At 36.9% G+C, this 16,732-nt stretch overlaps 1 protein-coding gene across 13 annotated transcripts in view; it reads left to right on the top strand.

The window, feature by feature from the left end:
- Nucleotides 1-16,732, top strand: part of CDKAL1 (CDKAL1 threonylcarbamoyladenosine tRNA methylthiotransferase) — a 316,695-nt gene that overhangs the window by 254,553 nt on the left and 45,410 nt on the right. Inside the window, exon 14 of one of the 13 annotated variants that reach the window (XM_085540123.1) lies at nucleotides 7,932-8,159. The exons of 10 other annotated variants lie outside the window; for them this stretch is intronic. In XM_085540123.1, coding sequence (XP_085396249.1) covers nucleotides 7,932-7,991 — 60 coding nt within the window. In that variant the 3' untranslated portion in view covers nucleotides 7,992-8,159. Of the gene's footprint in view, nucleotides 1-424; nucleotides 536-2,143; nucleotides 2,171-7,931; nucleotides 8,160-16,732 lie in introns of those variants that run through there. 2 more of the 13 variants (XM_085540126.1, XM_085540122.1) reach the window with 2 other exon arrangements.

Raw genomic sequence — 16,732 nt, 5'->3', positions numbered from 1 at the left:
CTTTTAGTATCTGTCCCCTCTCCTCAAAAAGTGGCGTGGATGAGGACAGATAGGATGTATAAAACCCTCTTAAGGAAGCATGACTCGTATAAGCACTGTCTATGAATGCCAAGATAAATGTGATCTTCTGATGTAGCGCAATAAACTTTATGTATATGAGAAAACCAGCAAGTAAGGAAAAAGATACTTAAAAAATACAAAACAATCCTACCACACAATGTCTGCTTCATTTGGAGAAAAGACATTAATATAGTTTGTCACATAACACTGAAAAGCGTGTGATGAATGTAGCAACTGTAAAACCTTCATTGTTCCTTCATCTAAAAGTAACACAACGTATCATTAGTTGTCTGCTTCTGCTTAATCCTAAATCCAAAAAGGATTACATACTTACTGAATCACTGTCTCTCTACTTGTTTTTCAGTTCAGACACTCACGCAAGCATCTTTCAGTTGTTCCAAATTATATCCTCCCATGTTTACATGCATCAAGCCTCTTCAAAACAATAGAAAACAGGTAACACTTGCCTGACATGCTACTTTTAGGTTGTTCTAGCACCAGAAATGCCTGGTGTAGTTCACTGGCCTTCTTAATGCTCATGCAAAAAACATATGAGCACGGCACAGCCCTGGCTGTTTTTGCAAATGCTGTGTCATGTAACAACTGATCTACTCAAACCGTGTATGAAATGTCAAATATGTGGGTCAAAGCATTCATTCTGAGTTAGATCGCAGTTGTTTGAAAACATCAAATGCCACTGTGGGGTTGCAGGTTGCTATAGAGGACACATAACAGTAGCCACAAAATTTCCTGAGCGTGGTACATCTGCTGCACACATCACAGGAAGAAAATCTTAGATGGAGAATATGGGAAAGTCCCTCAAATCCAATGAAGTCCGTGCCTGAATAATTGAAGTTACATCAGCACCATTCTGATCCAAATGTGCTTTCTACCATTCCGAAAAGCAATCTGGACAGGATCTAGCCTGGCTTGGAAGTTCACAGAGGCAGGGCAGTGTTGCTACTCTTAGGAAAACCAGGCAACCTCTAAGACTATTTAAAGTTTGTCTGTTTTCTTTTTTTCCCAAGTATTCTGGCTAATCATACTTTAATAAATAAAATAAAATTTCAGATTCCTACCTCTTTTATCATTTCACGAGGTATCAAAGTACTGCATGGTACCATCAACTTCAGATTTTACTTGTTTCTTTCTTGTTTTTAAACAGATATATCATTAGCTTATGCATTTCTGGCTGACAAGGCAAAGAAAGTGGTGTGAAAATTGTGAAGATCTGGGGTTGTACAGTGGGTCAGGCAATTAAGATAAAGGTGACGGTCAGGAAAAAAATTAGAATCAAGTGGAAATGAGCACTAAGAAAAGGATATGTGTTAAGTTGGTATTTTATCAAATGAATAGTATTTGTTTGATTAGTATTATGTTTTATAGATGTAACTATTTTTTGTCTGAATACAGGCAACTTTAGGTCTCATCATACGGAACATCTCATAAAAAAAGTGGTAGTACAGTTAAGCAGGTCTGAGATTTGCATACTATGAAGTTGTACGAACTTATTCAAGCCAGCAAAAAGATCTCTCTTGGTAGACTAGAGCGTTACTTGGGCTTATCTGCCTCTGTGAGTATGTTAATGCATTAATGTTTTGCATATGGCTCTAAGACATATATGCCGGTGGGTGGTATAGTTCTAAATTACTGGAATGATTCATGACACTGATTTCCTCACAATCACCTCTTTTCCTTCTTTAATAAGTGAATACAGTCTTAACTCATTAGAAATCCATGTTTTCTTTGCTCTCCAGCACAAGAATTGTTCCTTCTTTATAGCTAAGTTCAAAGGATATATAATTATTATTATTATTATTTTTAATAGCAGCAGGAACCACAGATCATAACTCATTGAAATGATTTCCCCCTTTTTTTAATCTTAGAACTATACTTTCCTGGAATATTTGTTGTTTTATTGTGGAATATAGATGTCACAGAGTGCCATTGTGTTGATTCAGTTGGCCTTTTATATATGTTTTTCAGAACTACAAATGATTGCACTTAATTAAAACCTGCACATTAGACCAGATGCTCCTTTAAATGGAAAAACTTGTAATGTTTTTTTTTTTTTTCCTCCCAGGAAAATACATGAAATAAAAGTGGCTGGTATAAACACACAGGTAGTATTCTGAAAGCTAAGAGTTATCTTAAAAAGCTTGTTTTGGCTTGATTAACCTCCTTCCTGCCTTTTCCAGTACATGTGCTTCCCCTGCTTGGAGGGATTTTATTGTGCCGAGGAAAAATTCTGGCTGCTGTGCTGGCAGTGGCCTCCCATTAGTGTCTGTGGACAAGATCCGGGTAGGTAGCTGGAATGTGAGTGGATGGGAGATGTGCAGATTGTGAAGCAGAGGACTCATGAGACATGTTACATGGCAATGCAGTTAGCAGGCTTCCTCACCTCCTTATTGTTTTTTAAACACTGTATCCTGTCCCTGCTAGTTTCATTCTGGGGCATTAGTGGCAGGAATTATGAAAGAGCGAGGAAGCAAAATTAGGAATGTTTTTTTGTACCTCAGTTCATTTGCTGTTCGTGCTCTATTTTGTGATCTCTATATACTTCCTGCAGCCGTCCATCTCTCTTTCTTTAACTGTGCTCACAAGGCATGCCTTTTGTAAAACATCTGCAGGCCTGCTAATTCATATGCTAAAGGTAAGAAAGGAGAAATTGAACTCCCCTTTATTTAAATTTAGCATAAAACTCCTTCTTTTAATTGTTTCTCCAATAATTAACTTGTAAGCTTTTTATGCTCTTCTCATACTTGTTAATTTCTCATCTGAATTCTGTCTCCTACCTTCTGTGCTAAAACAGACATTTGTTCAGTCCAAGGCCCCCTACTTTATTTTCAGAAGTTATGCAGAGAGAAGGAATAAGAAAAATGCTTTTCTTCCCATAGGTTATTCCCATGCTTTAGTGCCAATAATACCCTCCTACACTCCTGTTTTATGTGAAATTATCACATTGGCAGTGGGTCAAAGAAGATAGAAACTCTGAAAAGGAGGGTGGGTGGTAGGGAATGCAGTTTCTAAACAGTCTTCCTTCTGCACCACATAGTTTGGAAATGCTACTGCCATGTGCATTTGAGGATATGTCCAGGGCTGGAAATCAGGTCTGTTATTTAAATCATATTAAGAAATATGGAAACAACTTGGCTTGATTTACCTATTCTCTTTCTTGGAGTAAGTTCAGTGTGTTCTCTCCTACTTGCCAACTTCTGAAGCTGTAAAGGTGAACATTTAGGTTGAATACTTGGAACGTTCATTGCTTTAGCCTGGATTCAAAAGAGACTTTTAAGCAGATTGGATTATAAATGTTAGGGGAAAAAAGGGTAAGGAGGGACTTATCTACTAATCATATTCAAGGACATGTACACTTTCCCCCTTGTTTCCATAAATTATCACACTTCTTTGAGCATCTACCAGCATAGCTCACATCTTTGCATCCTCCTGGCAAGAGAGTAACTTGGGTGAGAGTCATGTGATTCTGTCTGCTGGAGGCTGAGATTCCTCCCTTAAGATTCCCATCTTTCATCTCTCTCTTTCCTCAGAAAACTTCTCATCCTCTTATCCTCTTGAAGTGAAGGAGAAACGAGATGAATGCATTGGGACTGTGAAAGGAAAGAGCCAAAATTCTAAGCAAAATTCTGAATCATAAGATTATGTAAAGAAAAGTGCTGTTGAACTTTTAAGTTAGCAAATATTCTCTGGGCTGAACTCAGGAGACAGCAGTCTTAGTTGTGTCCCAGGCACTGGCTCTTCAGAGACCTGAGGGAATTTCTTGTCCTTCTTGCATCTTCCCATATGAGTAGTCTGTCCTTGATATTGGCTGCACCTGTCTATAGAAGAGTCCTTCCTTTGTATCCAACCAGTCCTGTTAGTGCACAGGCTGAAAGAAATTCTCACCTCAGTCACTCCTCTCTATTAATTTGACAAATAATTTTTAAACTAACAGTAAAAAAAGCCGAAGTAAATTCCACTGAAATATTGATATTTAAAAGTACCAAGCATCCAGAAGTTTCAGGGCATCAGGTGTTTGTTTAAGTTACTCTCAGTAACACCATTAATAGTTTAACTTTGAATGAAAGCAGGTATTAACAGCATATGGATGGGATGATACAGGTGATTATAAATTTCCATCAAGTCATATTTCTTAGAAATTATATGTGCTGTTTTATAGCTCTATTTACTTCAGTGACCTGTTGCTGTTCTGCTGCTCAAGTTGATATGAACCTTCAAACCTGAGTCAGTTTTCCACATTTTAAATCCTAAGCTCTTACCCAGACTACAAAGCGTTATCATCTTATGGTTCTAACTCAATTCAGTCATATTCCATGGGAATAGACATCAACATACAGAACGTTATCCTAGTTAGATATGTCAAATGCGAGGGACCGGAGCAATCAAATAATCGTTTATTCTTAATTAAAATAGAGATGGTTCTGGAGCAAGGTCAAGCTTCCAACACTGCATTAATGTTCATAAAAAAGAGACAAATCTCAAATCTCACCTTATTTTTATTATTTACTTCCAGGAATTATGAGTCAGAAGTGCTGGACTGCTAAAAAAAAAAAAAAAAAAAAAAAAAAAGAAAAGTCAAAGTACTGCTGAAAATCCCTTAATCTTCTGTCACTTGCAGTAATACAGTAATGCCTAGCATAGTTGCAGCTGCATGATATAGTAGTTTTTTTCTGAGGTGAGAAATGCTGGGGGTTTTTTATTTGCAACATCAGCAGGGATTGTTGCTTCATATATGAAATTTGTAAGTTTTTTTAACATGCCTCTTTCTTATCTTTTCATTGTTTATTTATTTCAGTAATGGCACCACACCAGCAGTTCAGGAGACAAGAGCTCTCATTGTCACCAGGAATACAAAATAAATGTTTTAACACATTCTTTTATCATTTCGCCCCAGTCTTAAAGGGCCATTTATTTCTAATCTGCATTTTTTCCCTTTTTTCCTTTGGGGACCTCTGAAGAGAATCTTACTTCTCAGCACTGTTAAATTGGGTTTATGATCAGGATCGGTGCAAAAGCAAATGCTCCAAAAGACCTGTTTTGCTTCAGTACATAGTATCACTACATCAAGCTATTTGACTGAAGGTTAATTTTGTTCTTTTCTTTGTATTATACCACTGTTACCTAGCCTTTCTACTGCCATGTGATGGACAGAACTTTATTCTGAACAAATCCTGAATTAGAGTAATTAGAGTAGTTGTGACCAACAGATAACCAAGTTCCAACATAGCAGGATTCACAGGAGCTGCATTGAGGGTATGAGCCATTGTTCTGCATATGGGAATGTGCTCTAACTACTACATCTTCCAGAGGTTTTTTTTTCCTATTATGCTAATTAATTGCAATCTAGTATTAATGACTGATATGCTATTTTTTCTATTTTTTCTTTTTTTTTCTTTTTTTTTTCTTTTTTTTTGTAACCTGTGTGCTATCTCACTTATTAGAAATTGGCACCTGTTTTTGTATTTTTATAAATGATGAAAAGAATTAATAAACTCACTGGAGGTATGGGAACAAACATCACATTCCAAACACCCATTTTTATGAAAGTAAAACCATATTAAGGGAAGCATTTGAAATGCTATTATATGTGAAATAGGCTTGCTATCATCCACATTCTACAGGGACCAGGATATTACTAGTACCATTATTTTCATTAAAATCATTCTCTTAATTTTAAGAAGAAATGTTCAACTAATTTATTGTTAATATGTAAGGTCATCCAGACAGGTCTGTTGAATTTAATGGCTCTTCCATTATTAAGGGGGAGTAAGAAGTCCTTAATTGAGGAGCAGATAAAAAGCGAGCTAATTAACTCCAAATGCATTTCTTTAGCAGCATCCAAACAGCCGTTTCTGGGATGAACTTGGGTTACTCAGCTTTTGAGCTTTTAATCATATTTTTAGATTGCATTTTGCACCATCTGTACTACAAAAATGACTGTAATTTCTGTCACAGTTGGAAGCATCAGTTAATAAATGTTTTCTATTTTGATCCAAGGAGGTGTATGAATTGAGAGGGAAAATATTCTTAACCTGATTGGGTTAACTGACAGTAGCTTGGGAGAGAGTGTAGTGGGAACGGTTTATTCCTATCCCTATTTACTTTTCCTCCAGTGTCTTCTTATTTCTTTTTATTTAAATACTGTCCCAAGTCAAACCTTTGCCCCAGCCCTCTGATCTAAAAATTACTGCATGTAAAAAAACTAATGGCAGTACATCCATGTCAGTCTATGTGCAAGATATTTAGCAACTTGGACCTCCTATTACAGCACAGAATGAAACAGAATCAGAGTCACTGCACAGCATGTTAGGCACTGGTGTGCTAAGAGGCTGCCTGCTGCCTGTAGTTTCTGCATCACAAGGGGAGAAAATAAATGAAATAATGCAGTAAATTGTGTTATGGCAAACTGGTAATCTGCAAAGCTATTGTTCAAAGATTGCTTTCTTTTCCTGTACAAATGGTTAGACTAGAACAAAAATACAGGAGCAGGCTATGTGCCAAGGATGTACAATATATGAATCATTTAATATGTGTATGTGTAACCAGTAATACAGGTGCATAATTAGACAACTTAATTTGGTTTAAATTCTGTGATTGAAAAGGGGAATATGGATTCCCAACAGATGGATAATATTAAGATTATTTAAGCATATTAATCATTTGCTATCCCAATTTATTCATTCATGAAATGTTGTTAATTAACTTCAGTTATCATTATATAGTCACCACTTACTACTTATGCATATCTTCTCATTTTGTTTAGTTATAGGTATTAAACGTTTTTTTGTTTTTTGTTTTTTTTTTTCCCACAATTCAGTGCAAAGCTATGTGTAGTTTTATTGTTTTTTTGGGATAACTGGGATTTTTCCCGTGATGTCTGATATGTCCTGCAGTGGAGGACATGGAGAGTTTCTTTGTTCAGGAAGAGGTTCACACTTCCACAAGGGTTTTTTGTGTGTGTGTTTTTTACTCTGTCCAACATATTAGCACGTTCACAGTTTGCAAGAAGTTTAGCAAAGGAACAGCAGCAATTATCCTGATAATTTGCCAGAACTTTAATGACATCTGATAAAGCTGTCACTTTTGTGATGAGACAATAGCAAGAGAGATTGAAAGAAATCTCCCAGCATCTCTCATCTTCAGAAGTCACGTGCTATGAAATTTCGACTGTCATTTGTTTATTTATTGTTCTGTTGTTAGTTATTTTGTTTGTTGGTTCTGTTTTTGTTTTTACATTACTGGTCAAAGGACTCTTTAATGTAACAGTAACTGTCTTAAAATGTTTATAATTTAGCAAATTATCAGAGTGGATTATTTACATATTTTTTATTCTTGCCTTGAAGACGAATTGCTCTATTCTTTGGAGCAGAAGTGATAAGGTTTTTTTAATGAAGGAAAACAGCCCAAGGTCATCTAACAAATCCTATTTTTTGTCTTTACAAATATGAGTATTTCATGGCCAGTAGTTAACTTAGCTACTGTGAACCTGTTGAATCGTATTTGACAAATATGATTTTAATCATGGTTGCTCAGAACAATCATAGAAACAAAGAATCTTAGAGGTTGGAAGGAACATCTGGCGATCATCAACCACCTTTCCAATGCAGATTCTGTAGAATAGGTTACACAGGACGGCATTCAAACTGGCCTCAAATATCTCCAGACAATGAGGAAAAGAAAATACCTTGTCCTCCTCCACTTGATTGCCCCCCATTAGATAATTATAAGCATTGATAAGATCCTCTTGTCAGTCTTCTCCAGGCTGAACAATCCCTGGGCTCTCAGCCTTTCTTTGTAAAGGAAGTGCTCTGTGCCTGCAGTCATATTTGTGGTATTTGCTGGACTCTCTCTAGAAGTTCCCTGCCTTACTTGACCTGGAGACCCCAGAACTGGACACAGTATTCCAATTGTGACCTCACCGGGACAGAGGAGAGAGGGAGAATCATCTTCCTTGACCTGCTGGATACTCATTCCAGTGCACCACAGGATACCACTAGCCCTCTTAGCCACAAGGGCACACCTCTGGCTCATGGACAACCTGTTGTCCACCAGGACTTCTCTCTAGACCTCCTTTCCAGCAGGTCAGCCCTTGACCTTTACTGATGCATGTGGTTATTCCTTCTTAGATGTAGGTCTCTGCACTTGACCTTTTTGAACTTCATAAGGTTGCTTTCCTCACTGTATTTGTACTTACATTTATTTCATCCCTGCAGAACGTTTAAATTTTGTCTTAACCCTGTACAAAACAGCATATGAAGTCCATTGTAAAGATTCCTGATAGAAGTCAGAACTTTAGGAAAAGTTCTTTCACAACAGCTTTCATCTGTACCACATGTAGACTTGCTTCTTTCATACTTCTGCTTAGAAAAGGTGCCTTGAACATCTTTGGTAGTTCACAGATGCTGCTTAGAAATAGGAGATTTAACTCAAAGGAAAATGGAAGAGCTGTAATATCTGTAATGTGAATTTACATTCCTAAAAAATATTTGTTCTCTAATCCTTTTTAAACTTCAGTGAAGATGAAGTGTTTAAGTAGGTGTTAAGCATGTGAGTGGCATTGTGCATAGGTTCCTGAGTCCGTGTTTTGGCACTATTTCTGAAGCTTTCTGATGCTAATGTGGAGACTTAATCAAGAAAAGATTCATAAATAAAAAGATATCACACACTGAAATCCTTTTTTTTTTTTTTTCTTTTTAGCAGCTCTTAATTTTTAAGAATTCTTCTTTATTTTTCTAAGCAATTGGCTGTTTTCTGCAGCTCAGTAATTCAGCTCTCTTGCTCAGTGTGCAAAAGCGGATGCTAAGAGCACAGCACCTCTTCTCTGACTACATCTGCAGCCTTAACTTTCTTGTTCCTATTAAAATCACAGTTAACTACATTTCCATACACTGATTTTCGCCAGTGAAGTTATTTTGCTGTGATGACAATGATATGTTTCATTTCCTCTACTCATGAGCATGCTCTTATTGACCATTTCCTATTGTTCAGCAGTGAGGTAATGTCATGTTAGAGCACTGAGTTTGCTGACGAGTTTTCAGAATGTCCAGTGTAGACATTCTGTTGCAAATGCCTAGTGACTCAATAGCATTCATGTTCATTTCGGGAATATAAAAGTCAGTAGTTAATGCAGCGTAATGTTGAGTAATAAATCTGCAAAAGAAGAAAATCCTGAAGTATAGGGTTTTTTTGGTTTTTTTTTTTTGGTTGGTTGGATTTTGACATACTATGAACACAATGTTGTGTATCTTGTATACATTCCATAAATCAAACAAAAAACAATTTTGAAAGATTTGGTGTTATGAAGGACAATAATAATTTTTTTCTGTAATAGATCTGTGTACGCACCCTGTGAGCATCAGAATGTCGTAAAGAAAAGGAACAAAGGAATATATTTCCAGATTTACAAGCCTGACAAAACAAGGGCCTGTGATCGCAGGTATCTCCCTGAAGCTCACCCAGTGGTCTGAGATACATTTGTTAACATGATTAAAGTAATCCAGGCAAACCTACTTATTAGAAGTTGCTTCTATAAAGAAAAAATGAAGTGGGTTATCTTAGCCAATGATCTATTGAGGTGGTTTGTAAATCATGAAAGCTTTCAGAGTGCCTTTCTGTCCCACTAGATTTGTGACATTTTGAGAAATACAGGTTGATCTTTGCTAATGTGTTTTTATAGGCCAAATCTGGAAGTCATCATCATAGTCATAGTCATAGTCTCGTGCAGGTTGGAAGGGACCTTAGAGATCATCGAGTCCAACCCCCCAGAATTCGAGCCTCCTGTGTAGCAGAGCGGCACTTCTACCACTTGCGCCACAGGGGGGATTTGAACCCAGGGCCTCCAGTGTTGCAACGCGGCATTCCTACCGCTTGCACCACCAGGGCACACAAAGTCAAGCTGCAAGTTTTGAATATGTACAGTGAAGTTAAATCTTTTCAGGAACAACACTGATGCTAAACTGGGATATTAATGTCAAGTTACTCCATCAGTTACAGCAGTTCCAGACTTATTTCTTATTTTCTTTACTAATTAAAAGAAAAAAAGAAGAAGATAGCTTTAAAGCTCTGCAATTGAAAGCAAAATTTTCAGTTGAGTAAATGCAGTGACATTTGTTAAAGATGTCATATTCTCCAACCTTTACAGTCCATAAAAAGCTATATCTATAATCTCTCGTTTTTCACTCATTGATTTGCCAGTGATAGTATGCACAGTGGTCTCGTCACCTTTTTGCCCCTCCATTTTGCATATGATTATTTTTAAAGTAATTTTAATATAATATTTAATGTCTTGAACAATGTGATTAAGGCAATTTTTTTCATATTTTACAGTTGATGTCTTTTAGTTTGTTTATTTTTTGAGCGTATTTCTTCTTTCCAACCATGTTTCAAGTCAGTGCCTCTGTCTCTTAAAGAATGAGCATGTGACTGACAGGCTACTATTTGGAGAGTGATGTGCAGTCTCAGAGTAATATGACATTTTATGAGCAGTTTGACTGTTTTCATTACTGGGATTTATACTTTTATTTCTGTGTGCTGAAGAATAAGTGAGCAAGGCAGCTGTGGGAAATAGAAAAGCTGTCAGGATGAAGTTGATAGGACAGCCTTGAAATTATGCCATCGTGTCTAATAAGACATTATGGCTGTTATCTTTAAGCCTTTTTAATACAAAATCTAATAGAGCAGCTTGAATCATTGTTTCGAGCAAAGTGATTTTGTAGGGTTTGTAATACATTAATCTAAGATACTGAGGAAGACTTGAAGCAAAATTTTAAGAATCTTTTTTACCAAATTGCCCATTCTGCAGATGGTAAAATGTCGCCCTTTCTGTTTAATGAAAGCAGAGGAGCAGCAGTCCTTTGCACTTTTAGTCACCCCAGCCGGAGGCCTCCATTCAAAGGTATTTGCCAGTTCTTTGCTGTAGGTGCTTTACAATTGCACCTCTGTAGGTTTCAGAATGTTCTTCTGACAGCAAGGGAAAAATCAGGTTACCAATAGGTAGTTACAACTTTTAAAGGCTCTTGCACAGTTTCAGCAGGGAGGCAAATGGTGATATAAATTAAGACCTATGTAAGCAATTAAATCACAATCAGTTCACAGTGATTCATCTTCCTGTTAATAGAGACAAATGCAACCACATTCAGGTAGCATTATAGACCAAGAAAAGTTACAGTTGTTGAAGAAATACACTGCTTGAAAGACCACCTTGATTTCTGTTTTCAATTAGCAAGTACTGCAAAATTGGTACAAATTGCAAAGTTTTTTCAGTGGCAAATATCTGCTTACTAATAACTAAAAATAAATACTGTCATTTGCAACAGTGATACATGAATTGCAACAGCACTAATCAGTGACTTCTAACCGGGTAGCTGGCTGAATGTGGTGTTTGTACTAACAGGCAGTATAAAAATCTCTGCTTGTGCTTTCAAATTTGTGGCAACATCTTTGGGAGAAAACAAACAAAAGAGGTGTTCTAGCAGAATACAGTGGAGTGTACTTAACAAAAATAATGATAAAGAAATCTTGTACATTAAATATAGAAATTATTAGAAAATAATCAATTAAAGAGCAGCTCTGTGTGGTGGAAGTGAACCATAATTGTTTGTAGTATATGGAGGAAGGCATCTCATGAAAAATTTGGTTTTTGTTCTGCTGATCCACCAGGGCAAATATCAGAGTAATTGTGTAATACTTTGTACCTCTAAATTTACAGCAGTAGAAAAGAGGCCACAAAAACTGTTTAGGAATTGCTGTGGGCAGCCTCACCTGAAACCTATTTCCTTTCCGAAAATCTTAAGGATTGCTAATGCTTCTCCTCACAGCTTGCAGTTCTGCAAGAGTTAGACAGAAAGAAGGAAAGTGGCTGAGGTGAAACTACCATGATAAATTGTTCTCAGTATGTAATTCCTAGATAGTTCACAGTATGATCGCTTCTGTCCATTCATCACCTAATTTATCACCCAGTTTTCTCAAACATTTTACCCCCTATCAGATTTGTCCTCTTCTCTTCTGTAGCATTCTTGAACACAGTATTTGAGCAAAAGATACTTTCCCTTCTTATCATACAGCCATTCCAAGTGCTTATACTGCAAAAATTGGCTGAATGCTCTGAGTGGAAATGAAATGAATTAAAATGAAATCTTAATTGCTCAGAAACTGTATTTATCATGGAGTTACAGACATTCCGGATTTATTCAGAGTGATTAAAGAGTAGTGTAAACCTCTTAGCTAGATATATCTTCCATTCCCATCTACAGCTACTGTGGAACACTTGAGATCTCACTGGATGTGGAAGGAAAAAAATGCATCACGATCCTTGAAAAATGATTTATGTAAAGCTGGCAGGGTAGTCAAAGGAACGAGACAAGTAATTACAGTAATATTAGTGACAAATCTAGTGAAAGAGAAACGCCTAATGTAATGGGAATGCTCGCAAGTATGTGTTATGGCTAAAGGTTGTAACTGGCCAAATGCTTATATCCTCTACATGTAATGTGACTGTATTTCTCTGTTCAGATCCTTGAATGTAACAAACTAATTTTGAATGTGGTATCTGGTAATGTCCTGGTTTTAAAGGTAGTTTTTAGGCTTTGGAGAACAGGAGTTTATTATTTTGGTTAAAACTTGAAGGGAAGAGCCAGAACTAATATATTGAACTGCCGATACCTCATCAGCAGATAATCATCTCATATTTGTAGCTGTCTGCAGAGGAAAGACCTGAATGATCGCAGCAACCAACACCTTCATTACTTGAAGGCATGTGCTTAGAAAGCTTGTCTTTTTCTCAGTGTGTCATTAGGTCTGCTTTCACCCAGAGTGTACCTTGTATACATCTTTGAGTAGAATAGCTCCACAACTCAGTTGTTTGTTATTTCAGTATTTCTGTAATGTGGTTCCCTCGTAGAGGAGAAGCAAAGGAGTGACTTTGAGAAACTAAAAAAAAAAGGGGGAAAAACAGTGTAGATGGAGGTGTACAAAAAGCTCCTGGAACAGCAGAGATTTGGGCAGAATAGAAATCAGCATGTACTAACAGGTATGTTACAAAAAAGAGAACCTGTTCAAATAATTAAGTGGTAAAAATGGAGTAACATTAAAAAAAAACTCCTAAAATGGAGGCCTGGGAATGGTACCAACAGAGCTTGTAGGAAAAATACTAAATAAAAAGGATATGGATAAAAATATGCAATGAATATGACCAAGAGAAGAATGCTTTTTCTTTTGTGTCCCTTAATACGTATATATAAATGTGAAAGATAAATACAAACATACATTTGTTACTAAAAATGTCAGCAATCTTTTGTCATGCCATAAATTAATTGCTCAGAAATTCTCAGGTTGCTCAGTTATGTGGCTGCTTTTTATTAAAATTTATTTCTTCAGGGATGAACAATACTTGAATTTAGTGAGCACATGGACATTATGAAGGTTCCAAATGCCAGACACTTTAAGTAGCATGCAAGCCTAGACAAAGTAATGTATAGCTGCCTGCATTTCACAGTTTCTTTTTCTTCATCACAATAGAGTGGAGAACCACATTATGAACTTAAGTGTTTCTTCTCCTGTGTATTCATTTTTCTTTCTCTTGTGATGTATATCATTCTCTCCTGACTTTAACTAATTACTTTCTTCTTTGTGTGAGCTTGCAGTTAGTTTAGACAGTTCACTAAGAAAATATGACCTTGCCCAGACCTCATTTCTTTCTTTTAATTCTCATACATTCTTTCTAAGTCTCTCAGGCCCCTTGAGGTATATGGTCCAGCTGTAGCATGTAGGCTTTCTTCTTGCTTTTAAGAGTATTCCAATATCCCAAACTTCCTCTTCTTCGGGCAAGCCTTGCTGGCCAGCTTTTCCAATTTCCCACTATTTCACCAAGCTTCCACTTGAATGGTACCCTTCAGGGTTTGTCTTGTATGTAAGATACTTCAACAGCTCTGAGAAAACATGCCTGACTCAGATGTTCAGTGATGCAGCATGATCATCTTTTCTTCTGGATTCTGTATGTTGTGCAAAGTCCAGTGCCCCGAATCAGCATGATTAAGGTCTTGATTGCCTGAGAAACTTTAATTGTGCTTCCTTTCACATTTCATTTATTTGATGATGTGAGCACCTACTGTATTTGCTGCACAGGTCTATAATGTTTTATCATTCTTGTTCGCTATGTGATCTCCTACTTGTTGCTAGTGAATGCCATCCAGCTGAATCTGTATTCACTGTTTTTTTCACAAGTGTCTCAGAATACTTGTGAAGTAGTAGAAAAACACTGTTCTCCATCTGAAAACAGATGTCTGAGATACATGGAACTAATGACTTAGAACCTTGCAGAAATGCCTTAACTTTTTTCTTCAGGGTAGGGCTATTGTCATGTATGTGTTCAGAGTAGGGCTATTGTCATGTATGTGTTCAGAGTCTGATTTTTTTGGATTTTATTTGTGTAGGGGATAGTATTTTATGCAATGAAAGGTGACTTGAGGAACTTCAGTCCTGAACAAGTTCTTGAAAAATATATGGTCTCATTTTCTTACAGAAATAAAAGTGACTCAGAAAGGCATTTGGCACCAAATCAGTCATTCAGAAAGGAGAAAGCTTTTGTCTTTTGACTAGGCAGAAAATAAAAGGATTGCTAGTCATCTATTAAACTTCAGTGCTATCTAAATAAGGATTTTTACTATTTCCTAAATAAAAAACTCTTTCAGTAATTGGGGTAGGAGATATCCTTGACTAGAATACTCACCTTATGACTAGTTTCTCCAGCCATCATGTTTTTCCCTGAATTCATTGAAATGGATGTAGTGTGGCTTGCTTCTTGTCCTAAAATTGTTGTGCAGTGCGTCTGTACACAGCAAAGTATTCTATATGCTTCTTAATAAGGACGTTGTTTTGCACTTTGTGGTTTTAATTTTCTCTTATAATACTTGAAGAGTCTTGGGGATGAAACTTAGAACATGAAATAAGAATTACTATTAAAATTAGCATGTTACACCAGCAGGAAGCTGTTTTAAAAATTACATATCACAAGACAAAATTCCAACTTAGCTCAGCAAACATTTTAGACACCAGTCTCTGTATACAAAGCTGGTGCTCAGAATTTTTCTGTTGTGGAGATCAGAAAGGGATGGTTACCCTGCATGTGGAATAGCATTAAATAACTACTTAGAAAGGCTGGACTGGACGTAACATACAGTAGTTATCAAGTATTTTTTTATGGAAGGTAACTCATCAGCACCATCATCCTGTGAATCTGCCTATGTACCATGAGAGGGGCAATTTCCAGAGTGACCCAACTGCTCATCTGTTGTGAGTGCAGAGATGCTAAGGCGACACAGCGATGTATGCAGGTAGAGCTTTATGCAGACTGGAAAAGGCACAAATTCTGGCAGTAAAAGGAGAAGACGTTTTCATGTTTATGATCTGAATTTTTTTTTTTTCCTTGGTAGTGTAACAGTATAACACAAAATGATGAAAAACTGATTAGAAACATTGACTTATTTTTTTTTCAGTCTGCAGACCATATGACCTGCACATGATTTGCCTTAAAAGCTGATTACTGGGAAAAAATTTAAGAGTAAAAAAGGGGGGGGAAAGTGCGTGGATTATTTCTTCTGCTTTCACAGGGAGGTTCCTTTTCCTTGGTTTCAAAGAACCAGACTCTTTTCAGTGAAGTAATTGCTGTCTCCTTATCTCTCATCCCAAGCCGAGTTCAGCATCTGGAGAAGCTTAAGACCTCAATGCATCGAATTATCCTTCTCAAACTGCAGTTTACTGCAGCTCATTTTGTCCTGTCATCTCCATGACAGAATGTCAAAGCTGTGCTTTCTGTTGCCTTCAGCTTCCAGCATCTGCAGGGATCTGATATGCTACCTCTGCATTACTCAGGGGAGGATCACCACATGGTTGGGATGAAGGCAGCAAGCCAGACTGCAGGCACTGGGAGCTTTTGGTGCTGTATAGCAGTGGTGCTTTCTGAGAGGGATAAGGTTTCACATTTGTCAGTATTGGGTAGGTTTCTCCAATCTTCCCACATAACACAATGGACTTTTTTGCCCCTCTTTTCTCATTTACTAAAATGTTCCAATGTGTGATTGATGGCATGAAGCTTCTGTAGTTTTGCAAGTTGTGTGTCAGTGTTACTTCCACTCTTCACCTTCTAGGTTTATGTGGTGGTTTCACCTAGATAGCACAAACTGATTTTGTTGGTGTTTAGAAAGCAGTAGAGAACATTTGCGAAAGAAGGGAAAAAATCCTCTCATGATTATGAAGCATTTAGTTACTTCTGCTGGATTGCTCTATTCCACCATGTTCAGTGTCTCAGTAATTGTAATATCTATCCAAACTTCTACTGCAACCTAAGCCTCAAAAGTGGGAATTCGTAATGCTGCAGTTACTCTACTGTAGCTTTTTCCCTAAGGAAAAATAACACTAAGAATACTTTTGTTTATATATGTACGAGATATTTAGATCACACATTTAAGATTTTTCTCTCTAGTTTTCCCTGTCTCTCCCTTTCTGTTATACAAATGTTCAGAAATATAAGCATATAAAATGACTTTGAACAGTTTCTAACATTGTGGGTGTGTCAGTAAATCATCTTAAGACTCTCAGCATGGATGCTCTGTCTCAGCCTCCCTCCACTGGCCATATAGGTAGTTTATGTCTGAATGCT

Source organism: Coturnix japonica, chromosome 2 (assembly GCF_054131305.1).
Source record: "Coturnix japonica strain WE chromosome 2, WE-NBRP24, whole genome shotgun sequence".
In the NCBI taxonomy this organism is placed as follows: domain Eukaryota; kingdom Metazoa; phylum Chordata; class Aves; order Galliformes; family Phasianidae; genus Coturnix; species Coturnix japonica.
Note: the sequence above shows the minus strand (reverse complement) of the source record. Positions and strands in the feature narration are given on the sequence as shown.